Genomic DNA, 17,118 nt, shown 5'->3' with positions numbered 1-17,118 from the left:
TGCTTCCATGCAGGTTCATGCCGCAGTGTGCCAAGGTTGGCACGGCCATCTTTTTGACCAGACGACCAGCTTCTGTCTGTTCGAAGGGACACACCTGAGCCCAGCCCCTGGGAACACATGCTGGATTTTAAGGCCAGCCTGGTGACCTGTGAGCCACATGGCTGTGGGCAGGACACAGGCCACACTGAAATGCAGAGGGTGACTGCTCCTCAGAGCAGTAACCATGGGCTGGAAGATGCCAGGGGCCCAGCACAGTGCCTGGTATGTGGTGCATGATGAACAAACACGGATTCCCCAACCCACCAAAATGAGCCCTCCCCACCAGGAGCACAGGCAGCTGTCAGAGAGAAGCCACCTACCTCCCCACTGCTGCCCCTGGGCTCGGGCCTGGACCTCCCCTGTTCCTTCTCTGCCAGGCTCAAGACTCCAAGCCCCAACTACATGCTGATGACTCTGCACCATTTCATCAGCATCTCCGACTTAAAGGGTCCTGACCCTCATCTGCGGACCACTCTTCCGCAGCCCTGGTGCACTCTCTTGGTGAATACCTTCCTTCGGCTGCTCAGCTGAACAATGATGTCCTCCCCTAAGTCCATTCCTTTTCTTGGTCCCATATCTGATCAGCTAGCAAAACCTTTTGGCTCTGCCTTCAAAATATGCTCAGCACCTGGCCGCTTCCCCTACCTCCACCTGCTGCCCCATAGGGCCACACCCCCCATAGGTCAGGCCTAGACCCCCACACCTCCTAACTGGTCTGTTCTGCCCTTGGCCCCTGGCAAGCTCTGCTCGGCATGGCACCCAGGTGTGCCTGTCCAAGGGCCCAATGTGCCAAGACCCTCCATCAACTTCACACTTCATTCTCATCTCACTCTGCGAAAGACCAGAGCATTGTCCCCGCCCCACACATCTCCAGTCCCCAGCCCCTGACTCTCCCCGCCTGTAGGGGTCCTGGGCTCAGTGCTGGCTACAGCTCTGCGGTCTCCTTCCCAGGGCCCTCCAACCTTCTACCCTGAGGCTCCTCTCCGCTCCCCTCCATGCTGCCCTATGTTCCCCTCCTTCATCTCCCTTCTAACACACCATGTATTTTTCAAAAGGTATCGTGCTTACGGTCTTTGTCTCCCTGCAACCCAAATAAGAATGCGGACAGAGATTTGGATCAGTTTTTGCCACAGCTGTGGCCACCTGCACAGCATCTGGTACTTCACAGGAAACAGGTTCTCTTTTGGGAATGCACGAAGGAAGGCTGACTCCCCAGCAGGGCCCTGGGGAGGGGCTCTGTCCAGAGTCCTGGGAGCCAGGACAAGGCCAGCCTCACCCCACCCCCCACCCGATGGCTCCATACTTCCAGAGAACAGGACACACATTCCCCAACCACCTGCTGGACGGGACAGGTGCTAATGCCCTCGCCTTCCTTCCTGTGCTCAGAGACCCTCCTCACTCTAGACCCTCCCTCTAACCAAGACAACAGCACAGACCACTCTGCTAGTGAGGACAGGCCCTCCACAAGGGCTACCACTGCTGTCCCTTTCCCTCTGGGAACCTCATCTTACCTCCAGCCAGTAGGCAGGAGTTAATGCAAGCAGCAAAGGTTCCTGAGTGCTGCCATCCACTGTGGGTCACTTAACACTCAGGACAAATGGGTGAGGTCACTGGGGCCCAAAGATCCTGCCAGGGACACTCAGCCAATCCCTGGTGGAGCTGGGACTAGAATCCAGGTAGTCTGACCCGGAGTCCAACAGTCCTGCATCTCCCTTGAGAAACCAGACCTCAGAGCAGGCCAGAGGAGCTCCAGGGACTCAGCACACAACTGGCGAAGCTGGTCCAGTCCAGCCTTCTGTTCTGCATGGTAAGAGTTCCCACATGCCCTGGAGTTTGGCCTGTGAGCGCATCTGCAGCAGATAGCGTCTTCTACTATATTTCTGGAGGCCCTTGGGTTCTACTGATGCTATTTCCTTTCTCGGCTCCATCCTATGGGTCCTTCCAGCCCTGGCTCAGGCACTGCCTGCTGCGACCTTCCCCATGGCAGGGGCCTCTGCCCTCAAGGTCCCCCCTCTCCTGTCTCTTCCTTTTGCAGACACGGTGCCTGCACATGCCTGGCACTCTCCAGCACCCAAAGAACAGCTGTCAGCAGAACAAAAGGGCAATGGCTGCCATTCCAGCTCCCAGTGGAAATCACAGGTTCAGAGTGGGCAACAGGAATGCCTTCTACCTCCATCCACTGCCTCTAATGGAAAAAGGAATTCCCTGCTAGTGGGTGGGACCCAGGTGAACAGGTCAGCCGACTAACGGGGACCTGCAGCGAGAGGGGCCAAGGAGTCTGCAATGCTAAGGGAAACCCAGTGCACTGGAGAACCCGGCCTCCAGGAGCTGAGGTTCCTCACTGCAGAGGGGAACCCCGGTCCTCATGGGAGGCTGGAACTCCGGCCCTCTGTTAGTGAGATTGCAAGTCTCAGGGTGCAGCACAACCATCCTGTGACAAGGGTGGGCACAAGGACTTGGTTCAGCAGGGAAACTGGATTCTGATCCCATCAAGGAAGGGGTCCTCACTTCTAGCCTGGCTGGTCTGGGGCCTCAGCACTTCCCGGCGCCCAGCATCCGGGCTATGGGCCCCTGTACTGGGACAGGCCTGGGACCTGCAGGGTCCTGCCCCCTCTTCCCTGGCTGCAGACTGCACACAGACTCTGTTCCCACCTGTGTAGCAAAGGCCCCCGGTGAGCTGGGCGGGCATTCCCACTCACATGGAGTCAGCAGGCCTCTGCAGCACTGACTGCGTGCCAGACTGACTGCGTGCCAAGCCTGCCAGTCCCAGGGCTTTCCCAGAGCTAGGATTCCCCTCTCTGAGGCTGGCTTCCAGGGCCAGTGGCTGGGGAGTCAGAGGCCGACGCCCATGTGCCAAGAGCACAGCTTTCCTGCAGGCTCCACCCCGTTACAGGAGGCTCCACGGGGCAGCACGTTACCTTTTCACACTCCTCTCGTACTCAGTCCGCTGGCGGCACAACTCGGCCCTGAGCTCAGTGACCAGCCCCTGTAAGGCCTCGGAGCGGCGCGCGTGCTCTCGGGTGGGGCTGCCCGGCTCGCTTGGCTCGCTGTTGCTGGCACCCGTCCCCGTCTCGTCCAGGCTGTGGTCCAGGTCCAGGGACTTGGGGTCCTCGCTGCTGCTGGGGAGCGGGGACGGCTCCAGGGCCCAGTCGGTGTGCAGGGAGCTGCGGGCGGACGAGTCGCTGGCGCGGCAGGCCGTGCAGCTGCTGAGCGAGCCCCCCACCGACGACTCGCTGGAGGCCCCGGAACACACCATGCTGGCCACGCTGGGTATGCCGGGCACCAGGCCCGGCGCGGGCACATTGTCGTAAGTGGAGAGTCTCTGCACGGAGCCCGAGTCCTTGAGCCGGTCTCCCGATGAGGCCCGGCGGTGGCCACGCAGAGAGGACAACCCGTTCATGAACCAGTTCCCGCCGGAGGAGATGATGGGCACCTCCAGGGACGAGCCGCCCCCCTTCGGGCTTCCCGATCGGGATCCCGGCTGACGGAAGGAGGACTTCCAACTGGGCAGGGTCTGCACCTTCTTCCCAGGGCTGCACCGGCTCCCCGGTCCCGTGGGGGCTGTTCTGGAGAGCACCGCCACGGCCGCCCCGTCCAGGGAAGAGGTCCTGTGCGCGGGCAGGCCGGGGTCGCAGGGCTCTCCCTGGCTGTCTCTGGTGACCTCCTCGGAGCCCCACCCCACTGCACATTGCGGGCCCCTGCGCGGGGAGGTGGACCCTTCCGGGGCCGGTGCCGTAAAGAGCTGGCCGTGTTTGCGGATAAGGACAGTCATCAGGTGCTGGACGAGGGAAGTGCCTGCCGGAAAGAGAGGCGGAGAAGGGCCCTGCTGCCAGCCACCCGGCCCAGGGTCGCTCTGCCAGTCATGGGGACCCAGCTTCGTGGGAGCTGGCCCTGTAGCCAGAGCCAGGCTGCCCCTCAAGGGAGCCTTCATCCGCCCAGAAGAAAGAACCACACACCCTTCAACTCCAGGCAGGACAGCAGGATGGGGCCGCAGAACCATCTTCCTCAGGCACAGAGCCACAAGCCGGGGAGGAAGCACTGTGCCTGCGCTCACGACCTCCAGCCGGGGTGGGGTGAGGAAGCAGGCACCAGGGCTGCAGGGTGAGCAGGTGGCAGATTGGAACTGGAACCTGGGACCTGAGATGCCAGAACTGTCTCGGCTGCCCCATGTCACCCCCGTGCTGCTGACAATGGCCATGCCTGAATGTCCACACTCTGGGAGCATAGGGCTCTGGGACAGGGAATAGAGCCATCTTTCCTGTGTGGGGGCACACACATACAATTGCACACACAGTGCACCCCGCCCACCCCTAAAATCCCCCCACAATCACACATACAATGCACCCCATCCACCCCCAAAGTCTCACACACACATACAATTGGACAAACAATGCACCCACCCAGCCTCCCCAAATCTCCCAACACACAATTGCACATATAATGCCCACTCCCCAAAATCCCACACACATAAATGACACACACAGTGCACTCTGCCCAGGTTCCCCAAAGCTCATACACACACAAGTGAACATACAAATCCCCCACCCAGCCTCCCCAAATCCCCCCATACACAATCGCACAATGAACCCCACCCACTCCCCAAAATCCCCCCACACACAATTGCACACAGAATGCACCCTCCCCAAATTCCCCCATATACAATAACACACATAGTGCACCCTGCGCATCCCCCAGAATCCCACATACATATAATCTCACACACACACAATCCCCTGTCTCTAGGCCAAGGCCCCTGAGATGCAGCCCCAGTGTTGGGGACTCAGTTCCTACGGTGGTGGGGTGGGGGCCCACAGCGGAGGTGGGCAGTGTAGGAAGGACCTTGGCATCTACCCAGTTGCCTCATTCCCTCCCACCACCCTCACCACAAAGGCCAGACTCTAGGAGGTCCCCAGGTGGGAGGAAGGGCTGAGTGCTGGGGTGGACTCTCCCACTGAAGTTGACTAGGAATCCTGGAAGACGTCAAGGAAAGAATTCTGAGGCCAAGAACATAGGTGAGGCAGGAACTCCATGAAGCAGGCAGGGCAGGCCTCCACCTCAAGCATCTGTACCACCAGGCAGGTCGGAGCTTGTGTTTTCCTGGCCTCATAGGGCCCTGGGGTGGGAGACCAGCCAGGACAGACCAAAGTGGGGACTTCAGCAAAAGCACTCCACCATGTCCCTCCACATGGGATAAGGGCAAGAACAACCTCAGCTGTGGGCTTCCTGTCTGAGCAGCACACCTCTCACGCATACTCCACTGGGGACAGTGTTTCATGGGCCCTATGAGGTGGGCTCTCTCTTCTATGGCAGCCTACACCTGTGCCCTTTGCTAAGTCTGGCTAACTGGCCTCTGGTGAGTCCCCTCGCCTCTCCTGGCCTCAGTTTCCTCATCTGTAAAGAGGGGGTGATTACCACAGCACAGGCTGGTTGTAAAGCCTGAAATGAGGTGATACAAACAAGGCACTTAGTAGAAGCTTACTGAAAGCAGCTGCTGTTGCTGCTTTTTTTTTTTTTTTTTTTTTTTTTTTTTTTTTGAGATGGAGTCTTGCTCAGTCGCCCAGGCTGGAGTGCAGTGGCACGATCTCAGCTAACTACAAGCTCCGCCTCCTGGGTTCATGCCATTCTCCTGCCTCAGCCTCCTGAGTAGCTGGGACTACAGGTGCCCGCCACTATGCCCGGCTAATTTTTTTTGTGTTTTTAGTAGAGACAGGGTTTCACCGTGTTAGCCAGGATAGTCTCGATCTCCTGACCTCGTGATCCGCCCGTCTCGGCCTCCCAAAATGCTGAAATTACAGGCATGAGCCACCGTGCCCAGCCTGTTGCTGCTATTTTTAATCACTTATTGTTATTTATCATAAATCCTCCAGGGTTTGCAAAGCTGACATCCAGGAACCTATGACAATTGCTTAATTGTAAAAGAAAAGTAAACATGTCTGTGTTCAAGGGCAAGAGTGCTGACCTCTCCCATCCCTCCAGCCTCTTCCATCCACAGAAACCACTGGCCATTCTAATTGCACCCAGTGACTTGCTGCTGCCCATCTCAGGGCAAAGTTCCTTTTTATCTTATAGCTGGACCTCATGGGGGTCGGCGGGGTGAGGTCTGCAGAAGCTCCTGCCAAGTCCCCCGAGATGGAGATGTGCCACCTGAGCCACCCCTCCTGCTGGCCTGGCCCTGGGCTGGGATGGTTCCGAGGACTTGCCCCGGACCAAGATGAGCCCAGACCCCGGCAGCACCCAGGGCCACCAGGTACACCTCCCACTTACCTTCCATGATGGTTACTGGGTCCTCTACCTGTGGCCGCAGAATGTTAGGTCCAAAAACGGTTGCCAGGTTCTGGACACTCATCTTGTTGACATTTGAGTATGCCTGAACTTCATCCAGAAACCTGCAAAGTGAGGAAGCAGCAGTCATCAAAGAAGCAAGTTCTGGCGCCCAGTCTCCTGTGAGGGGCCTGGACGCCCCGCCGCACCCCTGCCGAGCCCTGCTGCCTGTGGGCTTTTGCCCACTGGGTGCAGCCTGCCTCTGCCAGGCTCAATGAGGGCAGGCTTCCCTTGGGGCCCGAGAGGGCCATCAGAAGCAAAGCTCACTGGGACAAGGGCCCACCGCTATTTGTGTGAAAGGAGGACATGACGCTGCGCATTGCAGTGTGCACAAATTCTGGGAAGTCCCAGACCTTAGTCAGCGCTGCCCCTGCATGCTCCTTCTCGGTGTCTAGGATGGGGATACATGAAGGGTTGGGGGTCAAGGGGCAGATGCCTAGGGGGACAGGATAGCAAGAAGCACCCAGGAGGGACAGTGGGTATTATGTGCCCAGGGCTGTTTAAAACCAGCTGCTCCCATGGGACTGTAAGCTTCATGAACTCAGGGTCTGCATTTTTCCACTCCCAGCTTCATCCACGCTGGGTGAGGCTGTGCAGGGTGGGGGAATGACCCGGGCACCCCTCTGACAGGGAAGAGTTATGTGTCTCGCTGTGGGGCTGGGGAGTGTGGAGCCAGTGCAGGCAAGTGTGGTTCCCCTCCTGCCACGCCACTTACTTGCAGATGTATCTGAGCAGGTTGTAATTGGCCTGAGGAAGGTTGCTCACTTGTTTAGCCAACTCCAGAGTGCCCTTAGGAATGAATAACAGAATTTCAAACACCAGCAATGAGGCCCCTCATCCTTCTCTGACTGCGAGGAGGGGTGGGCAAAGAGAAGGGAGGTGGGGGCTATGGCGGCCCAGCCCCAACAGACCAGAGGGCTCCACCACCTCCACCTCCCCTCAAGGAGTGGCCAGGGCCCAGCTGTGACCTCCTGGGAAGCTAACTTGCTTCTAAGGAGCTGGAGTGAGGGGTGAGCCTCTACGGGGCCAGTGGAGGAATGTCAGGGCCAGCACTCAGCTCACTTATCAAGACACAAATATTTGCCAGATAATGAGCCCTCAACTCCCACAGGGCCACAGGGGAGGCAAACGGTCCTTCCCTGACCCTGAGCCACCTGGGGCTGCAAACCAGCACCTGCGTGGGTGGGAACGGGAGGGCTGGCTCATCGGTCCTGGGAACCAGCTCAAATTCTTTTGGGAAGGAAGCAAGATATAAATAAAAGACCTCCCTGTTTCTGAGCCCATGACAGGCCCGAGTGGCCTGAGTCGGGTATGAGGAGTGTGAGCACCTACTGGTGTGGCAGCCAGAGCTGGGCACCCCGGACCCACCCCTCCCAGGGACCAAGGCTGCAGACAGGTATGGCTCCAGACAGACAGCAGGATGCCCCGGCCCCTCCCCGACCTGAGCAGGATGGCCTGGCCCCTCCACCAGCCGAGCAGGATGCTCCAGGCCTCCACCACACCCCCAACACAGAGCAGGCCTCCACAGGATCCATGTGCCATGAAAATTCATGAAAAGTCAGAGTCTGTGTCCTGAGTCTACAGGCCACCACCCAGCCAGCCCATCTCCCAGGAGCTATCCCAGGAGCCACTGACCTCCCCCTCGTCCTTGGTGAGCAGCTGGGCGCAGCTGAGGAAGTCCTCGTACCTGGCGAAGGGGACCACGGGCTCTGGGAGCTCCCGCAGGTAGAGCTTCAGCAGGGAGGCCACCGTGTGCACGTCTGTTGTGCTGGGGGCGGGAAGGGAAGAGGACAGGTGTGTGAGGTCTGGGATGCCAGGGGACTTCAGGGGTGACTGGTACCCCCTGATGCCAAGGGGCAGCCTCTGGTCTCAGACACATGCTTGGGCGCACTGGGGGCTGCATCTGCGGCCAGCTGCCTTGGTCAAGGAAAGGCCAGTGCTGCTTCTGGGAGCAGTGGACAGGGCTGGGGCAGGGGCGACTAAGTATCCATGGCCAGGAGCTCCAGCTCAGGGACCACCCATCATGCCTAGGCACCTGCTCAGAACCCCTGAGTCTGTGTCAGTCCATTCAAGACCTGCTCCTGTCCTGGGTAGACTGCGTAGGACTCCAGGGACTGCAAAGTCACAGGGCCCTGCAGGGCATAGCTGCTCCACCCTAGCAGCTGCCCTGGGCCAGAGGAATCAAGTGTGATGCAGGTCAGGTTGCACAGGGGAGGGCCCTGGGACATGGGCCAGGGAGCCCCTTCCACAGGCCTGGTGGACATCCCAAGGTCCCCTGCAGGATGATGTGGAAGCCGCCTGCTCTGCGGTAGGAACAGCTATCCTGCAGGCCCTCCATAGGTGCTGCCAACCCCCAGCCTGAGCTTGCACTCTCCGCTGCACTTGACCTTGGCTGGAGTGGGAGGAGCTGCATCAAAGGCGCCCACAGTGCAGGGCTGCTGGCTCCTTGTCGGGGAATCCCACTCCCCAGAATCCCAACGGCAGGAGCAGGTCGGAGGTCAGGCCCTTTCCTCTCTTCCTGTCCACCGTGGGGACACCTGGGCTTCTAAGCTCATCACCTCCTCTCCAGTGCCCCAGGAGTCCACTCCAGGCCTCAGTCTCCTGCTCTGGCTTGGAGCTGCCAACGCAGAAGTAGACCAGCTGTGGATGGTGGTGACAATGGGCCTGGCGCAGTCCTTCACTGGGTCCTGTGTGGGGTCTGCAGTTCAGGTCCTAAACGAGAGCCTTGGCATCTCTTCTGAGCTTGCACTCCAAGCCGTATACGGGCCCCAGGTTTTTCATCTACCTGTCTAGGACCATGGACTTAAACCCTGGACTGCATTTCCCTCAGGAAAGATGAGCCCGGGGCCAGGAGACTGTGGCTGTGCCATTATGCTATCACCTGACCCCTGATGGATCCCAGGCTAGGCTCACTGAGATAAATACCTTCTGGCCCTGACACTTGGGATTCTGGGGTTCCATGTATCCATATGCACCCCAAATCCATATACCTGGGGCCCCTCCTTTCCTGAGGCTCAGTGACTCTTGGTTTGGCTGGGTCCAGTCAGCCCCCACCCTACCCCTCTTCCCTCTCCAGCAAGACATGTTGCTACCACACCCTACTCGGCCTTCTCCGGGGCCATGTTCCTGGCCAGCTGCCCTGGGGGAGGGGCAGGAGGCAGGAAAGTGTGGTTGGGAGCCAGCCCGCATGTCTTCCCCTTTCCTGCAGCTGGGGCACGGAGCGTTTCTGCCCCGGCTGAGTGGACATGGAGCCACCCCTCCTCTGCAGACCTGTCCGGCTGCATCCCTGCCCTGAAGGGTCCTGCTGCTTGGCCCTGTCTGACCCCCCATCCGCTCAGCACCTGAGCTCTTACTTCCTTTCCTCGCCCCTCCCTCCCTTCCTCCTTCCCCACTGCAGTGCCTTTCCTCCAACAGCTGTCGCCAGGCCTTTTCTTGAGACTTTTCCCTAAACTGCTGTTCCCTTCCTCCCTCCAACAAGACCCAAGGAGAATTCTATACAGCCTGCGGCCCTGTGTGTGCCTCCCCAGCCTGTGGGCCTCCCAGCATGCGGTCACGTTAGTGCAGGCGGAGGTTGGGGGCAGGGGTGGGGCAGAGAGGGCAGCAGCTGGTCAGGGGACGGGGTGCCTGCCCTAGGGGCAAACCGGCCCTGATGGTCAGTGCCACCCACAGCAAGGCGACCCTCCATCTGCAGGTTCCTCATCACCTCTCTGTACCCAGGGAACCCCCCTGCCCACACCAACACCAGCATCTATGCAGAACACGCCATGCTTCCAGCCTGGCCCCGACTTGCCTCACTCCCCTAGAGTCCATTTCTCATCACCCAGCACCACCTCCTCGACCTGCCCCCAAGCCAGGCCGCCTGCTTAACCGCACCTGGGTGTCCACAGGGCTCCTCCCTGAGCAGCCCAGTCCTGCCATCTGCAGCACCCCGGGAGGTTCCCGACCACTAGGCCCAGGACTGGTGTCCCTGGTGTTTACTTATTATCTGTCAAGACCCCTTAGAATTTCTAATGCATGTGGGTGCCCCTCCACCCCTAGGCCTCCCAGCAGTCCCTCACTCAAAGGATAGGAGCTGAGGGAGTAAGAAGAGTCTGGCAGCCAGGAGTCCATGCAGCCCTGGGCTCCGGCTCACAAGAGGCCATCCTCACAGCTCAGCAGCGGGGCGGCAGCCTGGGAGACGGACAGCCCAGTGCCCAGGGGACACCGTGCTGGGAAGGGGCAAGTATGGGCCAGCTCCAGCCACTGAGGCTTCCAGGCCTGGTGAGGCTTTAGCAGAAGAGAAGCCCAGGACCTGGGGCTAAAGGGGACCTTCTTATAGAGATGAGCAGGAAGGTGAGGAGGGGCTTCATGGGGAAGGGGCCAGGCTAGCAGCCAACACCCCGGGAGGCGGGCAGGCCATGGCCTTGGGGACAGAGCTCCATCCCGGGACTCTGTTGGAAGTGGGTGAGGAGGGGACCCTCTGTTGGGGGTGGGTGGGGGGGACCCTCTGTTGGAAGTGGGTGAGGAGGGGACCCTCTGTTAGGGGTGGGTAGGGAGGGGGACCCTCTGCTGGGGTTGGGTGGGAAGGGGAGCCTCCATCGGGAGTGGGTGGGGAGGGCCCCTCTCTGGGTACAGCTGCAGAGCCAGAGGAGCTGCCATGGAAATGGTGGAAAGTGGGAAGGATGGCCTCAGATACCCTAGGAGGAGTTTCTAAAGGGAGAGGAAACCAAAGCCCAGGGCCACCGTGGCAATATGGGGGCCACTGCTGAGATGGGGGTGGAGGGACAAGGCCAACATGCCCACCATGGAGATGGCCCTCCAGACACAATTCCGGAAGCAGGGTAGAAGCAGCCAGAGAGGGAGAAGGCAGACAGGAGAGGGCCCCCAAGACACAGGGAAGGTTGCCCCAGGCTGCTGGGAGACAGAGAGTCAGGTCTGCATGGAACTCACCCTGGGGTGCCCAGTTGCCTCTCAAGGGAGCTTCAGCAGGTAGGCCAGGTGCAGAAAGGAGGCTGAGCATGCCAGGAACCCACCTTGGGAGAGCAGGTGGGCCCAGGTGGAGACCCGCCCAGCAGGATGGGAGAAGCTCGGCAGGGGAGGTGAGGTGCAGACGGCCTGTGCCACTCCAGGGGGCCCCAGCAGAGTTTGAGTAGGGGAGTGGCAAGATCTGATCTGTGTCTTCAGAAGCCCCTCAGGTAGCATCAGGCACTAGGGCAGAGCATCTGATCCTGGGGAGCTTCCAAAAGTCCTGGTTCCCAGGCCTTACCCAGGTGACATTATTTGAAGCAATCTGCAACCCTAACGCTGAGACACAAGATGGAAGAGGCCTGGCTGGCTGAGGTTCAGAATGGACCACAAGCTCACTGAGCGTCAACACTGGGATGGAGCTTCACAAAGCTCCAGAGGAAGGGTCCCCCGTACCTCCCTGGGTGGAGTACTGCTGGGGAACATGGTCAATCCTGGACTCCACATTTAAGGAGAGGAACCGACACCCTCCCCTGGCTGCAGTGATGGGTCTGGGAAAGAGCTGAGGGGCTGCGTGTTCTGCCCCTAGAGGAGAAGCCCTGGGAGGCCAGGGCTGCCTGTGGGTCCTGGTGGGCCCATCCTGGGGCAGATCCAAGAAGAAAGGGCAGAAGCCCCATAGAGGGTAGGTTTTCTTGATGTAAGAAGAACTCTATGAAAAACTGCCCCATAATGGGTGGGGCACTGTCGGGGGAAACAGAGTCCCCAAACAGCCCTGGACTGGGGGTAGAGTTGGCTCCACCCAGGGGCATCCAGGGTCTGGGTAAGCCCCCATGATGGGTAGGATGGACATGGCCCCAGGACAGATGGAGGAGACTCGCTCTCCTGTCCCCAGAACCCAGGAGGAGGGGACCCGAGCTGCTGTGCCATCTTGCCATCGATAGAGCCTGGGGGTAGGTCACCGGAGGAAGCACGGCCAAGAGACAGACTCCACAGAAGGCCTGGGGTCCCGGATACAGCTGCACCCAGTCTGTCCTCACATGGCAGCCAGCAGAGGTCCTTTTCCTCCGGCCTGGGTCAGGTTTATTAGCATGTGCAGGGGAGGCAGGCTGTGTGGATGTGAGCTGGCCTTGTGCGTGGCAGGCATCCATCCTGAGATAGGACCTCAGGCTGGCGGAGTGAGGGTGTGCCCTACACTCTGCCCACTAGGAGGGCTGGCCTACCATCCTGTTGCCAGCCCACCCCTGCCCACTGGAGCTGGTGTCCTGGGTAGGAGCCTGCAGGAGGAATAGACAAGTGGCTCCATCTTACCCCCAATCACAAGCTCACCTGTCAAACAGTGGCTTCTCCCCACAGTCGAAGGAATCCTGCAGGTCCCTCACCAGGTTGGCCTGGCCCGGCATGCGGAACAGCCCCTCCTCAGTGAGCCCGCGCTCCCGGATGAAGTCCACACACTGCTCCACCAGTAAGGGCGCCAGGCGGGGGCCATACTTCCGCTCGTGGTGGACTGTGTCCTCCAGGCGCTGCCCAAAGATCCCTGAGCATAGAGAGGAGCTGGTCACACCCTCCACCACCCAGCTCAGTGTTGGGTGCTCAGGACAATGGAGGGCAGGGGCACTGTTAGGGCTAAAGGTGGCTCCTCTTCAGGAAGCAAATTACACACTGGGAGGATGCATACCAGGAGGCTGGGCCCTAGTCGCCCGGACACACGCTGGGAGGACACACACCAGAAGGCTGGGCCCTGGGCTGCCTGTGGACAGACAGCAGGAGGGAGCAGTGAGCTGGTGGTGTGACCTGGCCCGTGGAGCTTGCCCAAGCCAGGAGCAAATGGCCCTCGGGAGCGTGCATTATGCATGTCATTGATTGGTTTTGCAGTCATTCCAAATAAGAAGCCATCCAATGCTTATCAACAGCAGATCTCCTGTGTTCTGTTCTTACCATGGAACATAGTGCAGCAAGGAGAATAAATGAGGCACAGCTCACTGGACAAGACAGATGACATAGTAATGCGAAAACCATAGTCATGACTCAGCATCAATCATCATCAGGAAAATGCAAATCCAAACCACTATCTGATACCACCTCACACCCACTAGGATGGCTACTGTCAAAAGATCACATAGTAACAAGTGTTGGCGAAGATGTGGAGAAACTGGAACCCTTCCTTGTGCACTGCTGGCAGGATGACAAGATGGTGCAGTTGCTGTGGAAAACAGCACGGCAGTTGCTCAAAAAATTAAAACCAGAATTACCAGTAATCCCTCCCCTGGGTATATACCTAAAAGAATTAAAAGCAAGGTCTCAAAGAGATACTTGCACACCCATGTTCACAGCAGCATCATTCACAGTAGCTGAACCGTGGAAGCAAGCCATGTGTCCATCAATGAATGGAGAACCAAGACGTGGTATTTGCATACAGTAGAACTTGATTCAGCCTTAAAAAGGAGGGAAATTCAGACACTTGCTACAACATGGGTGAACCTGGAGAACATTATGTGAAGTAAAGCATTCACAAAAGGACAAATACTGTGTGATTCCTCTTATATGAAGAACCTGGAGTAGTCAAATTCACAGAGACAGAAAGTAGAATGGCAGCTGCAAGGGGCTGGGGACAGGGGAGATGTCAAGTTAGAATTGAACGGGCACAGAGTCTCAGCTTTGCAAGATGGAAAGCGTTCTGGAGATGGATGTGCTGATGGTTGCAAGATAATTCGAATGAATGTAATGCTGCTGAACTGTGTGCTTTAAAAATGATGAAGACAGGAAATTTTATGCTAGGTGTATTTTATGAAATTTTTTAAAAATTAGAAAACAAAAACATCATCAGAAACAAAAGAAGCCTAAACCCCAGAGTGCACACTGCATGACTCCATTTATGTAAAGTTAAAGCTAGGCCAAACCCATCTGTGCTGTTAGGCCGGGACATGGTTACCTTGGTAGGTCTGTGACTGGAAGGGATTCAAAGGCTTCTGGGGATCTGGTAATGCTGTGACTCTCCCCTGGCACTGCTTACCCAGTTATGTTCCTCTTGAGAAAATTCACTGAACTCTACACTTACGACTTGTATACTTTTCTACATGCTACTCTTAAATAACATTAGCGAAAAGAAATCAGAGACAGAATGATCTAAAACAATACATGACAAGACACCAAATGAGGAATAGAGGGAGAGAGGAAGGAGGCAGAGGAACTTCTGAGAAAATCTATGAAAACTAAATACATCACTAGGCATAGAGGTTCCTGGCAGCCCAGGCAAAGACGGGAAGGAGTTGAGATCCATAAAGCTGTCTACACCACGGCACAGTAACAGGAGAAACAGACTTCTGCCAGCCCCTAAGCTTTACAAGGTGAGTGCCTGACTCTTTGGAGTGCCTGACATTATTCACACCCACTGTGCAGAGACCTTCCCTGCAGGGTGGCTTGTGGGGTGTTCCAGGGGCAAGATGCCAAAACTCCAGGCTTGGGACTTCTCAGAGACCTGGGCACTGAGCCAGCTAAAAGTGGGGCTCTATTTGTCTTACTTAGCTCCCCACTAAGTGGCTATTTTGGAATAAGATACATCGGTCCCTGGTACAGTGCCTGGCACAGAGCAGGACACAGTAAATGCTCCTCCTCAACCTGCTTCACCCAAAAACAAAGTGTATAAAACCTGAAAGGTGAAGACTCTTCCTTTGAGAACACATGCCCATGTGGGCTGCACCTGCTGGATGCCAGCAATGCTTTAGGGAGAAGTGTGTGTGCACATGTGTGCATGTAGGGTGGGCTTGTGTGTGCATATGTGTGCACATGTGCTGGATGTGGGCTTGTAAATGTGTGTGCGTGTGTGTGCGTATGTGTGCATGTGGGGTGTGTGTGCATGGGCATGCACACATGGTGGGGGCATGTGAGTGTGAGGAGAGTACTGAAGTAGCTACACACAGTGCTGTGGTGCCAGGTGCTGTTCTGAGCATTTTACAAACATCAGCACATTTAATCCTACCCATCTTGATAACTTAGGGACTAGGGACTGTCACTATCACTGTAACCATCATCATCATCTTGACTTTTGCCTGTTAGGTTTGCAGGATGTTTGAACTGATAGGCATGGGGTCTTAAGAATGTGCCCAAGTTTACTCAGCATGCATGACAGGCACAAGGGTCCAACCCAGGCAGTCTGGCTCCAGGTATAGAGAATGTACTTGGCCACATGGTTGCTTGGCACCCACGTTGGTGTGGAGATACCTATGCGATGCCCCCAACCCAGCACCAGCAGTTCCTGAAAACGCGGGTCATGCGAAAACAGGCAGAGGTTGCAATACTAACACGAAGGGAAAGCTGCTCCCGCCTGGGATCCGGTGGGCAAGACCAGGCGCCCCTGCCCAGAAATGGGGCCCAAGGGGCCATTCATCAGCCTTGAGCACAGCGAGTGATCCTGCTGCAAGCTTGGCCTGCTAGCTGCCTGGGGCAGCTCTGAGAAGCCAGTCTGAGGAGGCTCCAAGGCCCACCACTGACACTGTCCTGGACTTTCCACCACCTCAAGAGTGGCCTGGGCTGGTCCAGGGACACTGAGCTCCTGCTCTCTCTCACCTCAGTCAGGGCTCAACATCTGATGCCTAACAATGAGCCACACCGGTCCACAGATGTGCCTGTTTAGCTCATATGATGTTTGAAACATTTTTAAATTAGTTATTTACAATCAAGAGATTTCACATATAAATCTGGATTCCCAGCTTCTCTTAAAAAATTCAGATGTGGTGACACCAGACCTGAGTTCCAAAAAAAGCAACAATTGCAGAGCTCAGTGGTATCTGTGCCCTTTTGACAGGACACACACTTGCCATGTCTCCGCAGTCCCCACTGTCCCCTCTCACTTCCAACCTAGTCCATGCTCTGCTCATGTGGTCCTGCCAGATATTCGTTCAGCTCTTCTGCTTTGACCTCTGGGGCACAGACTTCCCCCAAGGACATTGGGGCCAGGATAAGTAGGAAAGGTAGCAATGGGAAGCTCCACCTCTCGGGACCAGAGGCCTCTGCTAGGACCTCAAATGAGCAGGCAGTGGGCATCCAGGAGGAAGTGCCCATGGGCAGAGGGTCCCATGAGGGGAGGGGCTGACCTGGCAGTGCCCCTGGTGCCTGCCACCAGCCTCCTGCCTCCCTCCACAAGCACACATGTGTTGCCTTTCCTCCAGCTCTGCCCACTGCTTGAGTGGCATGAATCCGCCTGCCTTCATGGCCCTGTGAGTGGCTAGGGCCTTCTTCCTGGGTAGCGCTTTCCTCTTTGGTCTGGGCAAATTTCTTACTAGTCCTTGGAAGAAAGCTCACAAGTCCCTCCTACGTGAGCTGCCCCAAATCCTCCCTTCAGCTTTCCCTCCCCTGTCACAGCCCTGACTGCCACTACTCCAGACAGCTTGAGGACACTCCCCTCTGCTGGGTTGCTGGACTGCCCACAGCCACATGCTGGGCTTGCAGCAGAGGCCAAGGAGAGCCAGTGAAGGCGGGGACTGAGCTCTCCAGGGCCACCACCCATCCCAACTCACAGCGTTCAGCCCCACCCTCAGCTCACAGCTGACTGAAGGCCACAGTCAAGGAAGAGACACACAGGGAAAAAATTCCAAAATTCTCTCTGGAGGCCCAGGGAGCATGGATAATTCCACCTAGCCATCTCTTGGCTCCAGCCCTGCCTGCTGTCCTATCTCCTACCCCTAAAACTCCTGCCGTCTGTCTGTCCATCCACCTTTCCATAACCCCTGTACTTTGTGCCTGGCCCCACTCTAGGAATTAGAGCGCTGCCCGGAAGGCTGTAAACATTATAAATCTCCCTGGGGCCTCCCCTGCTGC

At 57.4% G+C, this 17,118-nt stretch overlaps 1 protein-coding gene across 5 annotated transcripts in view; it reads right to left on the bottom strand.

Moving 5' to 3' along the window:
- ARHGAP22 (Rho GTPase activating protein 22) overlaps positions 1-17,118 on the bottom strand; it is a 181,483-nt gene that overhangs the window by 1,162 nt on the left and 163,203 nt on the right. For all 5 annotated transcript variants that reach the window (XM_050805127.1, XM_050805129.1, XM_050805128.1 and 2 more), the window contains 5 exons: positions 12,631-12,838; positions 7,996-8,128; positions 7,076-7,149; positions 6,304-6,425; positions 2,958-3,834 (listed from right to left, as the gene is read on the bottom strand). In XM_050805127.1, coding sequence (XP_050661084.1) covers positions 2,958-3,834; positions 6,304-6,425; positions 7,076-7,149; positions 7,996-8,128; positions 12,631-12,838 — 1,414 coding nt within the window. The remainder of the gene's footprint in view (positions 1-2,957; positions 3,835-6,303; positions 6,426-7,075; positions 7,150-7,995; positions 8,129-12,630; positions 12,839-17,118) is intronic.

This window comes from Macaca thibetana, chromosome 9, assembly GCF_024542745.1.
Source record: "Macaca thibetana thibetana isolate TM-01 chromosome 9, ASM2454274v1, whole genome shotgun sequence".
Classification (NCBI taxonomy): Eukaryota; Metazoa; Chordata; class Mammalia; order Primates; family Cercopithecidae; genus Macaca; species Macaca thibetana.
Note: the sequence above shows the minus strand (reverse complement) of the source record. Positions and strands in the feature narration are given on the sequence as shown.